The sequence below is a fragment of the Hypanus sabinus genome, chromosome 13 (assembly GCF_030144855.1).
Source record: "Hypanus sabinus isolate sHypSab1 chromosome 13, sHypSab1.hap1, whole genome shotgun sequence".
Classification (NCBI taxonomy): domain Eukaryota; kingdom Metazoa; phylum Chordata; class Chondrichthyes; order Myliobatiformes; family Dasyatidae; genus Hypanus; species Hypanus sabinus.
In genome coordinates this window covers 3,139,171-3,161,021 of record NC_082718.1, presented here as the reverse complement: position 1 = coordinate 3,161,021, position 21,851 = coordinate 3,139,171, and the positions used below count along the sequence as shown (strand labels likewise).

Here is a 21,851-nt window from a genome sequence, read left to right as displayed (position 1 = left end):
AATGTAAGTAACATGGCTTCCTAGAAGCGGCAATATAGCTCAACAGGTTGGTAAAGAAGTCAAGATGTTGAGTTTAAAAGCCAGGACGTTGAATAAAATTTTGTTTACACTGTATTTAACTTTAAAGGACTCTCTACAATTCATGTTCTTAGTTAGTCTTCTCTGGTGCACTGGTTGGCCATCTTTGCTTTTTTTATAGTTTTGCATAAAATTGTATTGTACGTTTTCCTGTAAATGCCTGCAAGAAAATGTATTTCAAAGTTTTGTATGGTAACATTCATGTACTTAATAAATTGATACATTTTTATTCATTGAAAGTTGTACAGAATATAATACAAAGGCATAAGTTGGACCACAGCTCAGACATGGTAGGAAAGGCTCAAGGACTAAACTGTCAGTTCTTAGTCCTGGATTTCTAGTTCAGAAGTCTGCTCTTCTCATGGGAAGAGCCTGGGGTTGGGAGTTTTGGGGATTAGTACCAAACTACTCAGGTATTTCTTAGGCATATGGTAGATTGTTATATTAATTATAATAATGTTTCTTAAAGAAAATGAAAATAAATTAAACCTTTGGTCATAGAGGTCTTACACAAAATTGACAGAGAGCAAGTGTTGGATTATAATCTACAGAATGTACTCTCGCAAATTAGCCTGCATTTATGTGACATCCAGAAATAGCAGAATATTCCAAGGAGCATTGTTATCATATGAAGATACATGGCTGAGCTGCTGGAGAACAAATAATTAATATTAAGGTGTGCAAGGATTTTTCAGAACGACTTAAGATTGTAGAACATGAAGCCGATATAGAAATAAGGGAGAGCAGTAGGATACAATGTAAGCATACATATAAAACTTCTTGAACAAGAAACAGTTTACTCACGAGACATGCAAGACTTTGACCTCAATGTTTTGGAGAGGAACCAGTTAAAAGTCAGAGCAATTAAATTTTTCCTGTGTTTGCTGGCCTCCATCCACTGAATTTGTCTCAGAGACTAGCATAACTCTGAAAATATTTGCCTGCGGGAAGAACATCCTTCACCACTGGCCCAGCATCACTTATGTTTGATCTTCTGCATCACGGACCAGAGATTTGGGTCCATGAGTGGGGAGCATGAATCATCAGTAAACCATGAGCAGTCACATTGCAGGTTACAGAGCTCTTTGACCTGTCCCTATCCGCCTTACTCACTGGTTTTAGGTGCTTTGCTTTCAAACCAAAATCCTTTAAAATACTCAGCTTGACGTTGACACAGTGACTGACTGATGAGTTTTAAAAACTCTGTCGTCTCTGAGCCTGGAGGGTGGGGGTTGGAAATGTGCTTACATTGGTTTCCAAGGATACGGCAAAATATAAAAATGAGAATTGGAATCTGTTCAAGATGAGGGCTGCTACTCTTGAGTAAATGGAAATATTTTCCTGCTCTATGCATCCAACAGCAACATCAAACTCTCCCACAGCACAAGTTACATACAGAGTAAATCTCCTACTACACATTTCCATAAAACATATTCTGAGCAGGTGAGATGAAGAGTAGTTTTGCCTAAACAATTCCATCAAAAACTTGTAGAATAGGTACTGTACAAGCCAAATGAAAAGGTCTCTCTATACTGACTCGTGAACAGTGTGTCTGTCAAGTCTCATGAGGTAACGTCTCCTACAGAAGTGCAGCACAATTTAGATATAAAGTTTTTATTCCAAAATTTAGAGGTTAGAGTCTTGATCCTTGAATTAAGCCTAAACCCAACTTTATAACCTACCTCTCACTTAAATGAATTTATTACAATTTATTGACAATTTATTACACTTTTGTGACAAGCTGTAAGCATTCCTGGTCACTTACACAAAGTCCCTTGATAACATACTCATTGTGGCCTACCATAGACATAAATTTTGCTAAAACTGATTGCAGTGCATTGTATCATAAAGTACAAACAAACTCATCAAAATACCAAAGAGAAAATTATGTTTAGGAAGGTCAGACTTGAATACTAACAACCTATGGACTGAGAGTACATATGAAAAATTTGCAAATTTAATGAGTTGGGGAAGAATAGGAAGACAAAGGATGGTAATGTTAAAAAAGTCGGTGTAATAAGGAATACCTTTCACTTACCAAGTTTCATGACTGACATCACAAGTTGCAATCAAAAAAAAAGTACAGCCTCTTGCAACGTTGGAACCTCAACAATCAACTTGCACACAAGTTCTGTCAGCAGTTATAAGTTACTAGCAAGGGTATAAATATTTGCAGGACATTCGGTCTAATTCTTCTTCAAATACATCCAACCAAGAAGACAGACTGGATCTCAAATTAATGAATTAATGGACTGCCATTCAGCAACATAGCAGCACTCCTACTGTTGACTAAAGTAATATGCTCATAATTCTGGTGTGGGCTTCAAACCTAAAACTTTTTGAGACTTCAAAAAGGAAGAGGCTATTGGAAAAAGTTTTTTTTAATAAAGTGACAGTAGGTTAGAAGAGACAGTAGGGCAGAGAAGTTAGAGTTTAGATGAAATGTTACAAACTAGTAATGCTTAAGGTGTGCAGTAGAGCTTCTTAAGGTTGTGACAGAAAAGGATTATAGAGTATTAATGAAATAAACAATGACTTTTAAATCTGGGGAGTTTTGAAAAGTGCATCATTCAACACATGGAACGATTATCTATGTTATTCAAAACTTTCTTTGGTTCTATCATCTGCTCATTACAGATCCTTTACTAAATAGTAAGTCTAAGCACATCAACGTGTGAAAAATGAGCATGGTAAATTCATCAAAATAGATGTTCATCAAAGGAGAAAGAGAGACTCATAGGAGCAGGTCCCATTTGATAACTTACTGGAGTTCATAAAGGATGTAATGAGCACAGTGGATAAAGGGGAACAGGTGGATGCTGTATGCTTGGATTTCCAAAAGCCTTTCAATAAGGTGCCATATAAAAGATTTTTCCAATAGGATGCATGGAGTCCGGAGTTAATGAATTGACATGGTTAGAGAATTGGTTAGCCAATAGAAGGAGACTTGGGATAAATGTGTATCTTTGCCACAGGAAACAGTACTAGACTCGCAACTGTTCATAATATTGATTAACAATTAGGAAGAGGGGAACCAAGTATATTGTATCTAAGTTTCCAGATGAAACAAATTGTACAGAGGATATGGAAAGTCTGCAGATATATAGATAAGTGAGTGGATAAAGATCTGGCATACAGAGTACATCTGTAAATGCGGGGTCATCCAGTTTGGAAGGAAAAATAGGCAATTAGATTATTATTTAAACGGTGAAAGATTGCAGCATTCTGTTATGCAGAGGGACTTGGGAGTGCCTATGCATGAATCACAAGACGTTGGTTTGCAGATGCAGCCAATAATCAAGGTGGCAAATAGAACATTGTCCTTCTTTGCTAGAGGAAATTAATTTAAGAGCATGAGATTATGCTGCAACTGTACAGGATGAGGCCACACCTGGAATATTTTGCACAATTCTGGTCTCCTTGAGGAAGAATATACTTACTTTGGAGGAGGTGCAGAGGAAGTTCACAAGATTGATTCCAGACATGAAGTGGTTAGTCAATGAAGAGAGATTGAGTCACCTTGGACTATACTCATATGAACTCAGAAGAATGACAACTTCTTATCGAAACATAAAATTATGAAAGGAATTGATAGAGGCAGGAAAGTTGTTTCCACTGATGAGTGAGACTGAACTCGAGGACATAGCTTCAAGATTAAGGGGAGTATATTTGGGATGGAGATGACGAGAAACTGTGTTTTCTGCTCTCTGCTCAGGGAAGCAGTAGGGGGCAACATTAAATATATATATATATATATATATATATATATATGTAAAACATTGCTAGATTTTTGCAAAGCAGGGAATTAAGGCTTATGGGGAAAAGGCAGGTAGGTGAACTGAGTCCAACACCAGATCAGCCATGATCTTATTGAACAGCAGAGCAGGTTTGGTGGGCAAGGTGGCTGAGGCATGCTCCTATTTCCAATCAGCACCTTCACAAGAAGTATATAACGGCTCGACCTCAACAACACTGCAACATTATTGGGAAGAATGGACATTGGCGATGCAAGAGAATTGGCATGCATCTGAAAATCATATTCTCTAATTTAATTATGTTTATGCTGTTCCAACTTTAATTTTTATTTAGCGATACAGTGCTGATTATGCCCTCTGAGCCACACCACTCAGCAACCCACCAATTTAACCTTAGCTTAATCATGGGACAATTTACAATAAACAATTAACCTATTAACTGGCATATCTTTGGACAGTGGAAGGAAACCGATGCTCACACAGGGAGGAATGTACAAACCTGCTTATAGATGCAGCTGGAATTGAAATCTGAACTTCGATGCCCCAAGATGTATAGCATCACACTAACCGCTACGCTACGCACACCTCTGGTCTAACTCTATCAGACCAGATCCAAAATTATCATTGTCAGAATTTAGACAAAGTTGGAACACTTTTACTAAGCTTTTTATAGGTGGTTCATGACGTGTAAAAGAAGCACAGCTGAAAGTCATCCCATTTGAACCCCGAGTTCTTGTTCTGATTGAGCCTCTTTCTCTATCCCAGTGCACCATGACCAGTTGCAGTACTTCTGTTAGCAGGCTCAATGCTCAACTTTATAAAGTGAATTCATGTTCTTGGGGCAAGGTTCTGACAGGCTCAGCACCTTAAAAATTAGGCCAAAGTAAATATAGACTGAGCCCTTGTCTAACAATGGGGTTCTCCATTGAGTAATCTAGTAAAAATCAAATAATAAACATTGGTGCTATTGAATTAATTAGTGGCTGTGTGGGGAGCCCACAATGATGTAGGCGGGATGTAAGTATGTCACATCATGAATTTGATATGCTTTGAAATGCCTGATTAAAACCAAAAGGTGTGTCTCCTGCGGTTAGCGAGAAGGGCGCATCACACGAACCAGCTGCTGTGGGAATGACTCCAAGTCACTGCCCTGTAGGGTGTGAAGCAACTTTACAAACCTCAGTTTAATTACCTATATTGTTCTTGCATGCAATCCTTCAGCGCTCTTTTGGCTGCTGTCTTTAACCCAGAGAATGTCGGCTCTGGGCAACTCTCATCTCCTGTGCCCCTGTTAATCCCACTATGCTGATTACAATTCTAGCCTTTGCATCCTAGCTCTCCTGGAAGATGATCCTGGAGAATTTATACTGTTCCAATGACATACCAAATGTGTGCATGTACAAGGCAACTTACATTGCTTTCAAATGTCCCAATGTGCTAATAGCTAGTAAGTACTTTGAAAGCCATAAATGCCAGAACCATGATAATGATCAGATTATGTCATCTTTCTCTTTGAATAGGGAAGGTATAGTATTTCAGTCTTGTCCCAATATCAATTGAATTGAACAAAATAAAAAGAATGGAATAAGACAAGGTTACCATTTTGTCCATTGTGTCTGCATTGATGCATTGGAAGAGTTATCATAACTCCTGTGTTTTCCCAAGAGCTCTGTAATTGTTTTCTCCAAGTACGTATCAAGTTCCCCTTTTTTAGTTATTTTTAAATTTTTCTCCACCTTTTCCTGCTGTGTGAAAGAAAAATTCTCAGCTCACCTCTGGTTCTTTTCCCATTTGGCTTAAAGAGGCATTTTATATGGTTGAGACTTTGCACAGCATGGAGTTATTGGATAAATGGTACATAAAATGTGACAATCAGGAAGAACAGATCGAAGGCCAAAGATGTTACACAGTTGAAGCAGAAGATTATAAATTAGTAAGGCAAGCAGTGAGAGATTTATAAGGTTGTAAACAAGAGAAGGATTATAAAGGTAATATAAACAATCACTATCTCCTATCCAAGGATTTTTTGAAAAGGGCAGCACATGGAAAGATTGTCTATATTCTGCGTACCTCGCTTTGATTCAGGTAAATTACAAAATGGCCAGGCCAAGAACGAGAAGTAAAAAATGACCAAAGGAGAATCCATCAAGGAGCTTCAATCAGCAATTTTACAGCAGCTGTGAGGGGAAATAATCCACATGGAGTGTCCCGACCTGAAATATCGACTGTCCATTTCCCTCCATCGATGCTATCTGACCCACTGACTTCTTCCAGCATCTGGAGTTTCGTGTCTCCTCTTTGCTTCTCCACTGCAAGGAATTTTTAAGGTGTTCCCACTGTGAGGTTTTCTCTCTTTGCTGGGAGTTCTGTGAGATCCTCTCTCACTGTTCCCCTCTGTGATTTCCGCTGCTCTGCTGCCACACATTCACCCTGACCTGCCATCCATCTGTTCTATTGCATATTTGCTCTTCTGCCCCCCCCCCCCCTTCCCTTCACCTGTTTATACTGGCCATCTCTCCTCTATCTTTCAGTGCACAGGAAGTGTCCCAACACAAAATGTCGACTGTTCCATTTCCCCCATAGACTATTTGACCTAAATTTACCATTTGGGAGTTGCTATTTTCCTCACTCATGTTCACATTAAAGTAAAGAGATAAGGTTTCAATTCCAGGAATATCCCTCCTGCACCATTAGTAATCTGATAGCTGATTGGTGGAAAGGAGTTCAGAAGACCTTCGACAGTTAAACACATGTGCCCTGACAAACACAGGTCAAGCACCGAGCACAGTGTTTCCTTTCCACCAGTTGCACTTCAGTCTTTGGCAATATTCAGCAGAAAAAAATAACTCCTTTGAAAAAGAGCTTCCATGAAGAGTCTTGAGTACAACGCTGATGGTCAGTGTGCAGTCAAAGACGAATGTTATGAGGGGTCCTAAATCTTGGTATCTAAAGCATCTTATTACGGTCTCAGTCAGGATCGACCCCACATTCAAGGCTTCCTCTCTTCCACTTTAGTCCTGAAACCATTTGCTTTTCTTGACAGGGCAGCTGGCTTTGGATGCACCCAGCAGTGTCTTCTTGTACTGCTCAACCAGGGAATTAAATTTCAAGTCTTCCTTCGTTTGTTTACTTTTCTTGGTCCCTTGAACCTTTAAAAGATTGATAAAAGAGTTAGAAAGAATGTACATGCACACAACAACATTTTACAAGTAATGGTCTCGATCCAAATTCAAAGTACATTGATTATCAAAGCATGCATACAATATAGATCCTTGAGATTTGTCTTCTTGCACAAAACAAACACAATTCACAGAAAATCCCACATGATAAAGACTGTCGAATATCCGATGTTCAAAAAAGAGCATGTTGTGCAAACAATAAAAAGGTAAACAAATAGCACATAGAACACGTACCGCAGAGCGAGTCCACAGCCATAGAGCCAGGCACAGGGGCCCAACAGCTGCAGAATCCGTTCAGCGCTGAGGCAAAAAAACCTCAACACCTTAATCTTTTTAATTTGGCTTGGCGCTTAAACCGCCTGAACGATTAAAGCCTCCAAAAGCCCAGGGAGCAGGCAGTATTGATCAGAGAGCAGAAGCTTCAGGTTTAGGGGCAATTCTCAACCTCCCTGGGCAAACATTTCAGTTTTACTGCAGCCTTCTGAAGGCCCAGACTCAGGTTGGAGTCTGACAAATACAAATCCCATGATCCTAAGCTCCCAATCTCAATAATATCAACAAAGCTGCCCCCCTTTACAAGTGAGTGCCACAACATATCTTGTGGCCTATGTCACTTTGTAGATGCTTGAGCTGGGTAAGGTGCCATACATTCAAAAGGAACCATCTCTAGCCAAAGCCAGTAACTGCAAGGTAAACGCCCTTTCACGTTCATTGTTCACTACCCTGCTACCATGCCATACCTATTCACTACCATACCTCTTCATATCCCTCCCAGGCTCCCAGTCACTTTCACCCTCACCTGCTTTGCCACGGATGCCACCTTCACCTTCTTCGCTCGGTTCTGCTGCGTTTTCATCTTCTTGGGCTTGGTTTGTGTTAACTTTCCTCTATCCCGCAATCTGGAAGGAGAAACAACTCAGAGTTTAATGTTTCTATCGGCCAGCATTCAGTGGGGTTGGGGAAGGTGGCTCCACCAGTGCTGGGGGTGGGGAGGGGGCAGCGTCCCAACCCGCGCTGGGGGGGGGGGGGAACTATCACCACACTCCCATCCTCCACCAAGAAGCGAGGAGGACCAACCCCTAAACAGGACACAGTATGTACAGGTGTGTCCCAATGTGCCACGGTACGTAGTGATTAGCACCACACTACTGCATCTCAGGCTGTTCTGGAGTGCAGAGTTCAATTCTGGCGCCATTCTGTAAAGACTCTGTCCCCGTGGGACGTGTGGGTTTTCTCTGGGCACTCCATTTTCCTCCCACAGTCCAAAGATGTACTGGGTAGGTTAACCGGTCATTATGAATTAGGTTCAGGTACATTGGGTTTGTTGAAGGCTGCTGGGGCAGCGTGGATCAACTCCACACTGTATCGGTAAATAAATAAATATAAAGCCGGCACTAACTGAGGTGCGACTTCAGTGCCACCTGTTTTAATGAAGTGAGCTGACCGCAGCTGAGAAATAGCCTGAGCACTTCCAGCCAAGTGCTGTTTTCTGACAGACAATCCTGTTCAGAGAAACACAGAGCACATGAAAGTACTCAGTTTTATCCAAAGACTTGAATTCAAAACTCATATTTATTGACCCATCTGTTAACAAAAACTGATGCTGTTCATTAGCTATTTCTAGGTCCCCTCATTATTTCATCAACCTCAAACAAATTACCTCTTAGCCTCTAGTCAGTTAAAAGAAAATAAACCCAGCCTGGCTAATTTTTACTCTGTTAAGATTTTCTGCATAAATCCCCTCTGCATCCACTCAAGAACTATCAGGACCTTCAATGAAGTGCTGACCAAAACCACATGGAGGTGACTCCCACATTACGCAGGGTTTGTGTCCCTAGAACACTATCCATATTGCACAGCTGTATCATTTGTGCACACATCAAGAAACACAAGTTAAAAATCAGATTGTGGTAATTTCTCCCACATGAATTTAATGAGAGCAAACTGTGTCTGAAATTTATGGGTTGTAATTTGTCATTCTGTAAAGGCAAGTTCCTGTTACCCAAACAGCAGTAACTTATTTAAAATTACAGTTACAATTTCTACACCAGTTCACTATCCAAATGTAACCAAAAATATTCTACCATACAGCAACAAATGACATGTGGATAACCTACTCCTGTAATGTTTGCTGGAAACATATGAGTTCACCGGGGGGAGGGAAGAATTCTGTTCCTCTTCAATGGAATCCTTTGAAAACTGCCTTGTTTGATCCCTCATCTCATCACAAGTGCCACACTCACTCAGCAGTGTCAACCTGGATTACATGCTCAAATCTCAGATGGCTTTAACCCCTGATTGCCCTGTTCAGGGATGAGAGTGACTTTCACTAAACCACTGAACATTCCAGATCATAGAAGTCACAGAATTGTAGAAACACAGGAAGCAATTCTTCCCAGTACATCTGTGCTAATTCCCCCATACTCTGTACTGGTCCCGATGTATCCCAATTAAATGGAATCTACTGGACTTTATTGAACACATTCATGGATTCAGCCTCTAACATTCTTCCAGATCCCTAGCACCTACATGAGAAGTCTCACACATCCTCTAATTCATCAACTTTATTTTTAAATCCATACCACTGAGCAAACTGTCAGCTGTAAAGGGTAGTCTTAATTCTTTGTATGATCCAAGAAGCAGTCTATTATTTGGACAATGACTAGATCAAGAGTTCCCAACCTTTTTTATGCCATTAAGCAAGGAGTCCATGGACCCCAGGTTGAGTTAGGGTTAGGAACTAGATGATCAAAGCTGTTTGCTTAGATCAATACTGCACATATCCCCCTCCCCTCATTACAACTTTGGAATACCATTGTGTGTGCAGCTTTTAACTTTGGGAAAGTGAGCATGTTTTTGTGACGTGTACTCATTTCTAAGTATTATAGTGCAAGGTATGTACTTCATGAAGCAGATAAATATTTAAATACTAGTTTGGGCATGTTGCCCTCCTTTTGTTATTTGTATGTGCGTGATGTAGGAACCAAAATGCATTCTTCACAAGCTGCATCTCCAATCCCACCCAGGAAAAAGAAAGACAGACACCTAAAAGAAGAATTCAAACTTATCTTTTGATAGGCAGCTAGAGGTCACAGATCTTGAAGAACTGTCAAATGAAGGAAAGAAAAACATTTTTGTTTTCCTACATGGGCTGTTAAGGTCTGAGATACAATACTTGAAAGGATGATGGAAGAAAATTCTGAAGGAGTTTTCATAAAAGAATTGTATAGAAACAACTTGGGTGTAAATTAGACAATGTTTTCAGTGCATAAGCACAGATTCATTGACCTCTTGTGCTGTGTGATTATATGGTGCACCAAAGGGACTATCTCTGCTGTATGACAAAGTCTCCAGCTCCCTGGGATAAACTCATACCGTATTTTGGGGCCTCGATGCGATGGTAAAGGCAACACCTTCTTCCGTTTCTTGCCATTGGCCAGTTCCTCCACCTCTACCTCGGGCTTGGTGTAAAATCCAGACCACATTTTCCTGCCTTGTGAGCTCTCCAGGAATTCATGCTGTGGTTGATGACTTGGAGATTTAGTGGGTTTCCCGGACTCGGCTGGAGTCCCTGCTTTAAGTTTCTGTGCCTTCTGCAAAAAGATAATCCACTCAGAAATTACAAAAATCACAGCAACAGCTAAATATTTCCTTCTAAAGGCTCAAGTTTTAGTCTTTCAGTCAGGGTTGGAGCTGTCCGAATTTATCTGCTTCTCAGCTGCTGTTTCAGGAGGGGTCAGCTGAGTTGCGGCAGTGTAACAGCACACTCTTGTGGCTGGATTTGGAAAGAGCAGCACGTACAATTAAATACTATCTGCTGAGATTAGCCAATACAACACCCTCGCAACAGGCATTGGAATTTCAGATTAAGCAAGAAATATTTAGCATTTGTCTCAAATCCTCAGAACATTTTGAAATGCATCATACTTGACATCATTGACAAGAGAAAATCTGCAGATGCTGGAAATCCAAGCAACACACACAAAATGCTGGAGGAACTCACCGGACAGGGCAACATCCACAGTCGACATTTCAGGCAGAGACCCTTCAGCAGGACAGCTGAACTATTTATCATTTATCACTGAACCCAGAGCAACCTCTATTGGTTATCAATTTCAATTTGTATGTCCTCTGGATGCTCTGGTTCCCTCCAACAGTCCAAAGTCATACCAGTTGGTAGGTTAATTGGTGATTGTAAATTGTCCTGTGACTAGGCTACGGTTAAATCGGGGGTCGCTAGGCAGTGTGGCTCGAGGGGTGGGAAGGGTCAGTTCCTCACTGTATCTCTAAATAAATAAATGTTCTTTAAAAATCACTATCTCTTCTGTTCCCAGGCACCAAATTATAAAAGTACCATCACATTTATCTAGATACAGGGGTATCATGTAAAAACTAGCCACAGGGCACTCACCCAGACACGTCACAGGGGAAGTGCCCACATCAGATACACAGCTAAAGGGCAATTTGTTCACTTCCTATCTTTGGATATCCAGTTACAAGAACAGATCAAAAGGCATCTCAGAAACTCAGCTATAAGGCATTTGGTCCAAATGAATCTCTTTTATCAAATTACTTCATTTGCTGTAACAAATTTTAACATAACGCTATTACAGTGCTAGTGAGTGGGTTCAATTCTGCCACTGTCTGTAAGGAGTTTGTATGTTCTCCCCGTGATCACATGGTTTTCCTTCGGTTACTCCAGTTTCCTCACAATTTCCAAAGATGTACAGGTTAGTAAGTTATTGGTCACATAGCAACATGATTGGCAAGGTAGGCTCATTGGACCATAAGGGCCTTTTACCATGCAGGTTTTCTAAAGCTCAAATGGAGCGTTGGAGATAGTGCCTGGCTGTGCCCCGACTCAGGTAAATCATGTCCTGGACAGAGCCCTTACCTTATTGTTTAGTGCCCGCATCTCCTTGACCTTCAGCTTCCTGCGATCCTCCAATGAGAATTCCACAATTGGTCTCTGTTCCAGGGGAAAAAAGGAAAGCAGAAAGAACCCCATTACAGATTCTGCATAAATTCAGTTTCATACCTTCACATTTACGAAGAGTCACTTAAGTAGTGTAGCATCAATAATGAAACTCTTAAGGTATCTCTGTTCCACAGTGCTCAGTAAGTTCTACATTGCCAGCAAAACATCAGGCATGGAATGGAAGCAAACTGAACTACTTCAGACTTTCATTTGAAGTATGAGCTTTAAGTCTCCAGCTCCACTTACTTAATTCATTCTTGTTTTGCCTGTGAAATGTGGTGTCACCCACTTCTCTCTCGACTGGGACAATATCATATGACCCTACAGCACTGAAGAAGGCCATTCAACCCATCATACTTACCCCAGCTCCACACAAAGCTCAATCTGAGATGCTCCAGTTTTCTTCGCTTCTCGTCTTGCAAAATATTCCACTTCATTAATTCCTAAGGAATTTGCTTCCACCACCTCTTCAATTATACTGAACAAATATTTTGAGATTTTTTTCAGAATTTTTGTTTGTTTTCGATAGGAGTTGAGCACTTTGATTTTTATTGAATATAATGTTTAATTGCATAACAGTGCTGATGATTTGCAATAGTTCAACTAAGGTTAAACGTTTTCATTGATGATTTTTGTTTGTACTCAGCATCTGAAACTTCTTGCTTAAGTGTCCAACAATAATCAGCCAGCATTCTCTTACTATCTTTCCTTTCAGTTAGTCCTGACGAAGGGTCTCGGCCCGAAACGTCGACAGCGCTTCTCCCTATAGATGCTGCCTGGTCTGGTGTGTTCCACCAGCATTTTGTGTGTGTTGTTTGAATTTCCAGCATCTGCAGATTTCCTCGTGTTTGATCAGCCAGCATTGATGGATTCCAGTTGCCCTGATACCGTTTCTCCATGACCGCAATGTCTTGGTGAAACCTTTCACCACGCTCATCACTGACAGCGACAAAATTTGCAGGGAAGAAGACTAAATGGAAATGCAGAAAATGAATCTTCAGTGACATGTTGCATTTCATGGTTTTGTCTGCTTGAAGCATGTTGTCAACCAGCTGCACGTGGTTTGGCGTAGTGCCAAAAAAAGTTCAACAACATCCTTGAATGCCTTCCATGAGATTTTCTCGAGTCCCACTCGAAGTTCTTCAAATTGCCTGTCAATGATGACCAACAACTTGTGGACCAACAAAAATGTCTTCTTTAATCTTGGCATAAATTATTCTGGGAAACATTGGATACATAAATGGAATTATGATGTAGTGGCCATTACAGAGACTTGGCTGGCACCAGGGCAGGAATGGATTCTCAATATTCCTGGATTTCAGTGCTTTAAAAGGGATAGAGAGGGGGGGAAAGGGGAGGAGGGGTGGCATAACTGGTCAGGGATACTATTACAGCTACAGAAAGGGTGGGTAATGTAGCAGGATCCTCTTTTGAGTCAGTATGGGTGGATGTCAGGAACAGGAAAGGAGCAGTTACTCTACTGGGGGTATTCTATAGGTCCCCTGGTAGCAGCAGAGATACCAAGGAGCAGATTGGGAAACAGATTTTGGAAAAGTGCAAAAATAACAGGGTTGTTATCATGGGTGACTTTAACTTCTCTAATATTGATTGGCACTTGATTAGCTCCTAGGGTTTAGATAGGACAGAGTTTGTTAAGTGTGTCCAGAATGGATCCCTGTCACAGTATGTTGACAGGCCGACTGGGGGAATGCCATACTAGATCTAGTATTAGGTAACGAACCGGGTCAGGTCACAGATCTGTCAGTGGGTGAGCATCTGGGGGACAGTGATCACTGCTCCCTGAGTGGAAAAGGATTGAATCAGAGAGGACAGGAAAACTTTTAATTGGGGAAGGGCAAATTATGAGGCTATAAGGCTAGAACTCGCGGATGTGAATTGGGATGATGTTTTTGCAGGGAAATGTACTATGGACATGTGTGCAGGATGTTAGGGATGAATTTGTCCCTGCGAGGAAGATAAAGAATGGTAGGGTGAAGGAACCATGGGTGACAAGTGAAGTGGAAAATCTAGTCAGGTGGAAGAAGGCAGCATACATGAGGTTTAGGAAGCAAGGATCAGATGGGTCTTTTGAGGATTATAGGGTAGCAAGAAAGGAGTTTAAGAAGAGGCTGAGAAGAGCAAGAAGGGGGCATGAGAAGGCCTTGGCGAGTAGGGTAAAGGAAAACCCCAAACCATTCTTCAATTATGTAAAGAACAAAAGGATGACAGGAGTGAAGGTAGGACCGATTAGAGATAAAAGTGGGAAGATGTGCCTGGAGGCTGTGGAAGTGAGCGAGGTCCTCAATGAATATTTCTCTTCGGTATTCACCAATGAGAGGGAACTTGATGACGGTGAGGACAATATGAGTGAGGGTGATGTTCTGGAGCATGTTGATATTAAGGGAGAGGAGGTGTTGGAGTTGTTAAAATACATTAGGATGGATAAGTCCCCGGGGCCTGACGAAATATTCCCCAGGCTGCTCCACGAGGTGAGGGAAGAGATTGCCGAGCCTCTGGCTAGGATCTTTATGTCCTCATTGTCCATGGGAATGGTACCGGAGGATTGGAGGGAGGCGAATGTTGTTCCCTTGTTCCAAAGGGGTAGTAGGGATAGTCCGGGTAATTATAGACCAGTGAGCCTTACGTATGTGGTGGGAAAGCTGTTGGAAAAGATTCTTAGAGATAGGATCAATGGGCATTAAGAGAATCATGGTCTGATCAGGGACAGTCAGCATGGCTTTGTGAAGGGCAGATCATGTCTAACAAGCCTGATAGAGTTCTTTGAGGAGGTAACCAGGCATATAGATGAGGGCAGTGCAGTGGATGTGATCTACATGGATTTTAGTAAGGCATTTGAAAAGGTTCCACATGGTAAGCTTATTCAGAAAGTCAGAAGGTATGGGTTCCAGGGAAGTTTGGCCAGGTGGATTCAGAATTGGCTTGCCTGCAGAAGGCAGAGGGTCATGGTGGAGGGTTGGAGCTTGGAGGGTTGTGACTTGTGGTGTCCCACAAGGATCTGTTCTGGGACCTCTACTTTTCGTGATTTTTATTAACGACCTGGATGTGGGGGTAGAAGGGTGGGTTGGCAAGTTTGCAGATGACACAAAGGTTGGTGGTGTTGTAGATAGTGTAGAGGATTGTCAAAGATTGCAGGGAGACATTGATAAGATGCAGAAGTGGGCTGAGAAGTGGCAGATGGAGTTCAATCCAGAGAAGTGTGAGGTGGTACACTTTGAAAGGACAAACTCCAAAGCAGAGTACAAAGTAAATGGCAGGATACTTGGTAGTGTGGAGGAGCAGAAGGATCTGGGGGTACATGTCCTCAGATCCTTGAAAATTGCCTCACAGGTAGATAGGGTAGTTAAGCAAGCTTATGGGGTGTTAGCTTTCATGAGTCAAGGGATAGAGTTTGAGAGATGCGATGTAATGATGCAGCTCTATAAAACTCTAGTTAGGCCACACTTGGAGTACTGTGTCCAGTTCTGGTCGCCTCACTATAGGAAGGATGTGGAAGCATTGGAAAGGGTACAGAGGAGATTTACCAGGATGCTGCCTGGTTTAGAGAGTATGGATTATGATCAGAGATTAAGGGAGCTAGGGCTTTACTCTTTAGAGAGAAGGAGGATGAGAGGAGACATGATAGAGGTGTACAAGATAGTAGACAGTCAGCGCCTCTTCCCCAGGGCACCACTGCTCAGTACAAGAGGACATGGCTTTAAGGTAAGGGGAGGGAAATTCAAGGGGGATATTAGAGGAAGGTTTTTCACTCAGAGTGGTTGGTGCGTGAAATGCACTGCCTGAGTCAGTGGTGGAGGCAGACACACTAGTGAAGTTTAAAAGACTACTAGACAGGCATATGGAGGAATTTAAGGTGGGGGGGGGGGTTATATGGGAGGCAGAGTTTGAGGGTCGGCACAACATTGTGGGCCGAAGGGCCTGTAATGTTCTGTACTATTCTATGTTCTGTAACATCTGTTTCAAATATTGAAATCCTTCACAAAAATTTATATTTTTTCTAAAACCCATCGTGCCATGCAGCATCCGCCCTGTCTAATCACGTCCAGGCATGCCTGGACAAGATAGAAAACTTTCCAACTTATATTGTGAGCAAAATTGTAAATTGACCTGAATTATGAATTAAAATAACAAACATCGGTAATTTCAAAAAAAAATGGAGCGTGATGGGGAAATTTCACTGTGACTTTCATGATCAGTAGCCCAAAATCCATAAGATACATCCAAAAGTATTCAGGAAACAAAATCTTTGTTGTCCAGAGCTTACAAGACCATTAGCTAGGAGCAGAATTAGGCCATTCAACCTATCAATTCTGCTCCACTATCAGGTCATGGCTGATTTATTATCCCTCTCAACCCCATTCTCCAGCCTCCTCTCTGGTTCTACACTCCTCCACCAAAGGAAACATCCGCTCCACATCTACTCCTAGGCCGGGGGTCGGCAACCCGCGGCTCCGGAGCCACATGTGGCTCTTTTACGTCTGTGCTGCGGCTCCCTGTTGCTTTGGGAAATAATTGGTTGTGGCGACCCTTTTCCTGGCACATCCGAACCGACTCACAATTAGATAGCCTACGGGGGTTTGCGAGCACAGAGCTTTGGAGCCTCTGCGCCATGGGGGGGAGGGGGGGCAGGTTGAGGGAGGCTTAAAAGTGAGGCTGAAGATTTTGAATAAAGTTTTTTCCTTCGACTGCAGTTACCGACTCCGTGTCGTAATTTTAGCGCTGCGTGTAGCACACCGCTACATGGTCAGTATTTAATTAAAATGTATTTTATGTAAGTTTGTTAGTTTTTGAAATGTAAATCTAAATTTGAAGATTATGGTGATCTTGTACAACCTAATTAAGACGTTGTGGCGACCCATTTCCTGACACATCCGAACCGGCTCACAATTAGCCAGCGTTCAGGCTAAGGGAGATAGCCTACGGGGGTTTGTGAGTACGTGTCTTTTGCAGCATCCGCGCCCATGGGGGGCGGGTTGAGGGAGGCTTAAAAGCAAGGCTGTTTAGTTCGAATAAAGCTATCTTTGACTGCAGTTTACTGACTGCATGTAGCACACCGCTACAACGTGTTTTTATCGCTGGCTGTCCAGAGGGGAGGTGCTGAAACGCTTTGTCGCGTGTCTGGAAGAAGTGAAAACTTTCCTGGGCAGCAAAGGGCTCAACTTTCCTGAGCTGGAACAGCCAGAGTGGCTGGAAAAGCTACACTTCATGGTAGACATGACAGCGCACCTGAACACGCTAAACACAGCTCTTCAACGGGGTAAGGACGTACAGCCCTGCACATGTTGGAGGATGTTTTGGCATTCGAGCGCAAGTTGACAGTGCTTGCCAGAGATTTACAGAAAGGCACATTGTCTCACTTCCCCAATTTGAGAGAGTTCAAACAAGGTCACGACATGATAAATTCGGGGTATTTACATTCTGCAATCATCGCAATGCAAACATCGTTTGGGAAACGCTTCTGTGAGTTCAGAGAGGAAAAAAACACATTATCCTTCCCGGTCACTCCCCTAAGCATCGATCCATCCCTACTGAATACGACTGCATTGTCAGGTGTGAGTCAACCTGAACAAGTATGATAAATATTTTAATTGCCTATTATTTTACGTATATTCATATGTTTTCATTGTTCAGTGAAATAGTCCTTTTATTTTTCAGGTTGACAGCTGGCTGACGTTATTTTTGGTTTGCTGCTGGCGGCAAATTTAAGTTTGGCATTTTTCATAAATACAAGAAGGACTCAAATAGACGTTGAGTATTTTACTTAAAAGTAACCTTCAACCCAACGTCTTTTTTTCGGAGTTCAAAATGTTTTTGTTGCATGCAGAAATGTAATTTCGTTTTCTCTGCAGGAGTTCATCAATTTCATAAATGCAACACATTATAGTTTGTTTATACATAGCATAAAGGCAAAACAAAACGTTGTATGCAGTGTTATTTCATTTTAAATGTCAAACGGGTTTTGCGGCTCCCAGTGTTTTCTTTTCTGTGGGAAACGGGTCCAAGTGGCTCTTTCAGTGGTAAAGGTTGCTGACCCCTGTCCTAGGCCTTTCAATATTCAATAGGTTTCAATGAGATTCTCCTCATTCTTCTAAACTCTAGCAACTATAGGTCCAGAGCAAACAAACACTCCTCATACTGTACGTTAACCCTTTCATTCCCAGAATTATTCTCGTTACCCTCCTCTGAACCCTCTCTACTGCCAGCATATCCTTTCTTCAATTAGGGCCCAAAACTGCTCAGAATACTTAAGTGCTGTCTGACCAAAGCCATACAAAACTTCAGCATTACACCCTTGCTCTTATATCCTAATCCTCTTGGAATAGATATTAACATTACATTTGCTAATCCTGCACAAGGACTCCTTAGTCCCTTTGCACCTCAGATATTTGAACATTCTCCATTTAGTATTCGCTTTCTATCAAAGTGTATGGCCATACACTTCCCCAAACTCTATTCCATCTACCACTTCTTTATTCATTTTCACTATCTGTCTCAGTCCTTCTGTCGACCCGCTGCTTCTTCAACATTACATGCACTTCCATCTTTCTTTGTATTGTCTGCAAACCTGGCTACAAAGCCATCAATTCTGTCATCCAAATCATTGACATATAACGAAAAGAAGCGATCCTAACACCAGCCCCTGTGGAACACCACTGGTTACTGGCAGCCAAGCAGAAAAAGGCCCCTTTATTCCCACTCTTTTCCTCTTGCCAGTCAGCCAATCTTCTCTCCATGCCAGCATCTTTGCTGTAATACCGTGGGCTCTTATCTTGTTAAGCAGCCTCATGTGTGGCACCTTGTCAAAGGCCTTCTGAAAATCCAACTACACAAGGTCCTTTGTAGACTCTCCTTTGTCTATCCTGCTTGTTATTTCTTCAAAGAATTCCAACAGATTTCTCAGACAAGATTTTCCCTTGAGGAAACCATGCTGTCCAAGTGCCTCCAAGTACCCTGAGACCTCATCTTTAATAATCAACTCCAACATCTTCCCAACCACTGAGGTTATTGTAACTGGCCATAGTTTCCCTTCTTCTGCTTCTCTCCCTTCTTGAACAGTGGAGTGACATTTAAAATGTCACTAGTGATTCTTGAAATATCATTACTATTGCCTACACAATCTCTTCAGCCACCTCTTTCAGAACCCTGGGGTGTAAACCATCTGGTCCAGATGACTTATCTACCTTCAGACCATTCAGTTTCCCAAGACCTTCTCTCTAGTTATGGTAACTTCACATACTTCATGACCTCTGACACCTGAAACCTCCACCATGCTACTGGTGTCTTCCACAGTGAATACTGATGCAAAATACTTCTCCGGTTTGTTCACCTTTTCCTTGTCCCCCATTACTACTTCTCCAGCATTGGTGTCTAGCGGTCCAATAGCCACACTCACCTCTCTTTTACACTTTGTGTAGGAAGTGCTATAGAGCACTATAGTGCTTACCACACAAGCCCCGCATCATTGGAGAGCCTCTTTTGTTTATTTATTTATTGAGGTACAGTGCAGAGTAGTCCCTTGCGGCCCTCGCCGGCCAGCAATGCCCCAATTTAATCCTAGGCTAATCACCAGAGAGCTTACAATGACCAATTAACCTATCAACCATCATTGGACTATGGAAGGAAACCAGAGCACCCAAAGGAAACCCACACGGTCACGGGGAGAACCTACAAACTTCCCTGGACAGCGGCAGAAATTGAACCTGGGCTGCCTGTACTGTAAAGCGTTGTGCTAACTATTATGGTACCAGGCCGCTACCGTGATACCATGTGGCCAAGAGCAGCCCCTTGGAAGCACCCGTGCTGACTGTTTAATTGCTATGGGGAACAGGATGCATGGGACTGACCACTGGGAAAACTGCAACACACACACAAAATGCTGGTAGAATGTAGCAGGCCAGACAGCATCTATAGGGAGTAGTACAGTCAACGTTTCGGGCCAAGACCCTTCAACCTGACGAAGGGTCTCGGCCCAAAACATCTACTGTGCTTCTTCCTATAGACGCTGCCTGGCTTGCTGCGTTCCACCAGCATTTTGTGTGTGTAGCTTGAATTTCCAGCATCTGCAGATTTCCTCATGTTTGGGAAAACAGCAATATGGTTTTGTTTTCCAGATAATTGAAACTGAGATTTTGATCAAGAATTTTGTCCAAATCCATTTTACAATTAGTACACACTTGCATGCTGCCCATCTGTGTTACATCTAAACACATGTCCAGCGTTTTGAAGGCTAACAGCTAATGCACTGTCCAAACTCACAGCACAGAAGTCTTTCATGATATATGTTCCACTCTCTCCCTGGATTGTAGCTTGGAACTAGGACACTGACTGAAACCTAGTGCCATCTCTACCCAAAATCACTTCACTCACCTTCTCTGCCCCAAAGATTTCTGGGTTATTGTTCAGGTAGCGCAGGGTTGCCAAGGAATGGCTGTGCTCCATAAATTCTACAAATCCATAGCCCAGAGACCGTCCATCCTTTTTTGTTTTTGCCATCTGCAGGTCTCGCATTATACGACACTGAAGGAAAGAAAAGAGGAAAATTTCACCAGCCTGTGAAACAAGTTGAATGACATTTCTATTTATGGACATACAATCAATGTATTGTAGCGATGTACTACATACTGAACTAGAGACAACACACAGTCAGTAAGTTGTTTCGAGACTAGTTTATTCAAACTTCGCGGTGCTGGCATTTAATCACTAGCGCCTGCCCTCTCCGGGTGGAAATGACGTTGGAGGTGCATTACCAAAGTCTCCCCGCGCACTGGCTATTGGTGAGCCGGTTCGCCTGCGCAGAAAGTGGGTCACCACAGTATGTTATCTATCTTATGTATTTATATTTTATCAGTTGGAGTATTCTAACTGGTTGTATCACTGCCTGATATGAAGGGGCCACTGCACAGGATTGGAAAAAGCGGCAGAAAGTTGTAAACTCAGCCAGCTTCAAGGCCACTAGCCTCCCCAGCATCCAGGACACCTTTAAAAGGCAATGCCTTGAAAAAGCTGCATCCTTTGCCTTTCGGTGGTCAGATCATCTTGCCTTTTCAGTCTGTCAAGTAGGTGCAAGTGTTGCAACTGTATTAAAATAATTAGGAAAACATTCTGCTCTAAAGTACAATTCTCTTATTCAATAGATGCTACTGTAGATTATTGCTGCTGTTACTTCCAATGCCTTCAGCTATCTCTTGTACCATATGGAGTGAATCAGATTAGTTAAAGATCAGATCCTATGATGGTAAGGCATCATCTCCTCAGATCCTCTGTCTGAAGTTCCTTGCAATAGTTGTGATTATTGTGTACTTGAATACAACTGTCAGTTTTATCAAACAAAATTGCTTCTCTGTATTTTATTGACATTTAATAAAACTAACTATTCCAACATTCAACAGCACCATCCTGAGCTCATTGTCTCAAGCATTAGCTCTGCAAAAGCAAAATATTGATCTACAGTCAGAGCCTCCCTCTGGCAAGTCAGGTCTCCCGTATAATGTGGGTTCTTATGTCTGCACATTGCTCCCTCCATGACACCATTAATGTAACCACTACTAGCTCTTACCTCCTTTATCCGTGCTTCCTTCATACCGACAACTTGCAAACAAAGTTTCCGAAGCTGCTTGTCAGTCACTGACTTTGGAATGTTGTGGATGCACAGCCTCGTGGGTGAGACGAAGATATTCACGTCCTTCAGCTTCTGCCGCTTCAGCTCCTCAAACTAAACGGAAAACAAAGGTGGGGTCAGCTCTGCATCAAGTTTGTGCCTATTTCACTGAACAAGAATGGTTATTTATGAAAGAAAGGGCAGCAAAGAGCTGTGTCTATAAGCAGGACTACTGGTACTGGAGC

The 21,851-nt window shown here is 42.1% G+C and overlaps 1 protein-coding gene across 1 annotated transcript in view; it reads right to left on the bottom strand.

The window, feature by feature from the left end:
• Positions 1-235: 235 nt before the first annotated feature.
• The window catches only part of rbm28 (RNA binding motif protein 28), a 49,260-nt gene continuing 27,644 nt past the window's right edge, over positions 236-21,851 (bottom strand). The window contains exons 14-19 of the mRNA XM_059987005.1: positions 21,565-21,720; positions 20,376-20,525; positions 11,907-11,981; positions 10,388-10,605; positions 7,812-7,911; positions 236-6,982 (exon numbers count right to left, since the gene is read on the bottom strand). Coding sequence (XP_059842988.1) covers positions 6,845-6,982; positions 7,812-7,911; positions 10,388-10,605; positions 11,907-11,981; positions 20,376-20,525; positions 21,565-21,720 — 837 coding nt within the window. The 3' untranslated portion in view covers positions 236-6,844. The remainder of the gene's footprint in view (positions 6,983-7,811; positions 7,912-10,387; positions 10,606-11,906; positions 11,982-20,375; positions 20,526-21,564; positions 21,721-21,851) is intronic.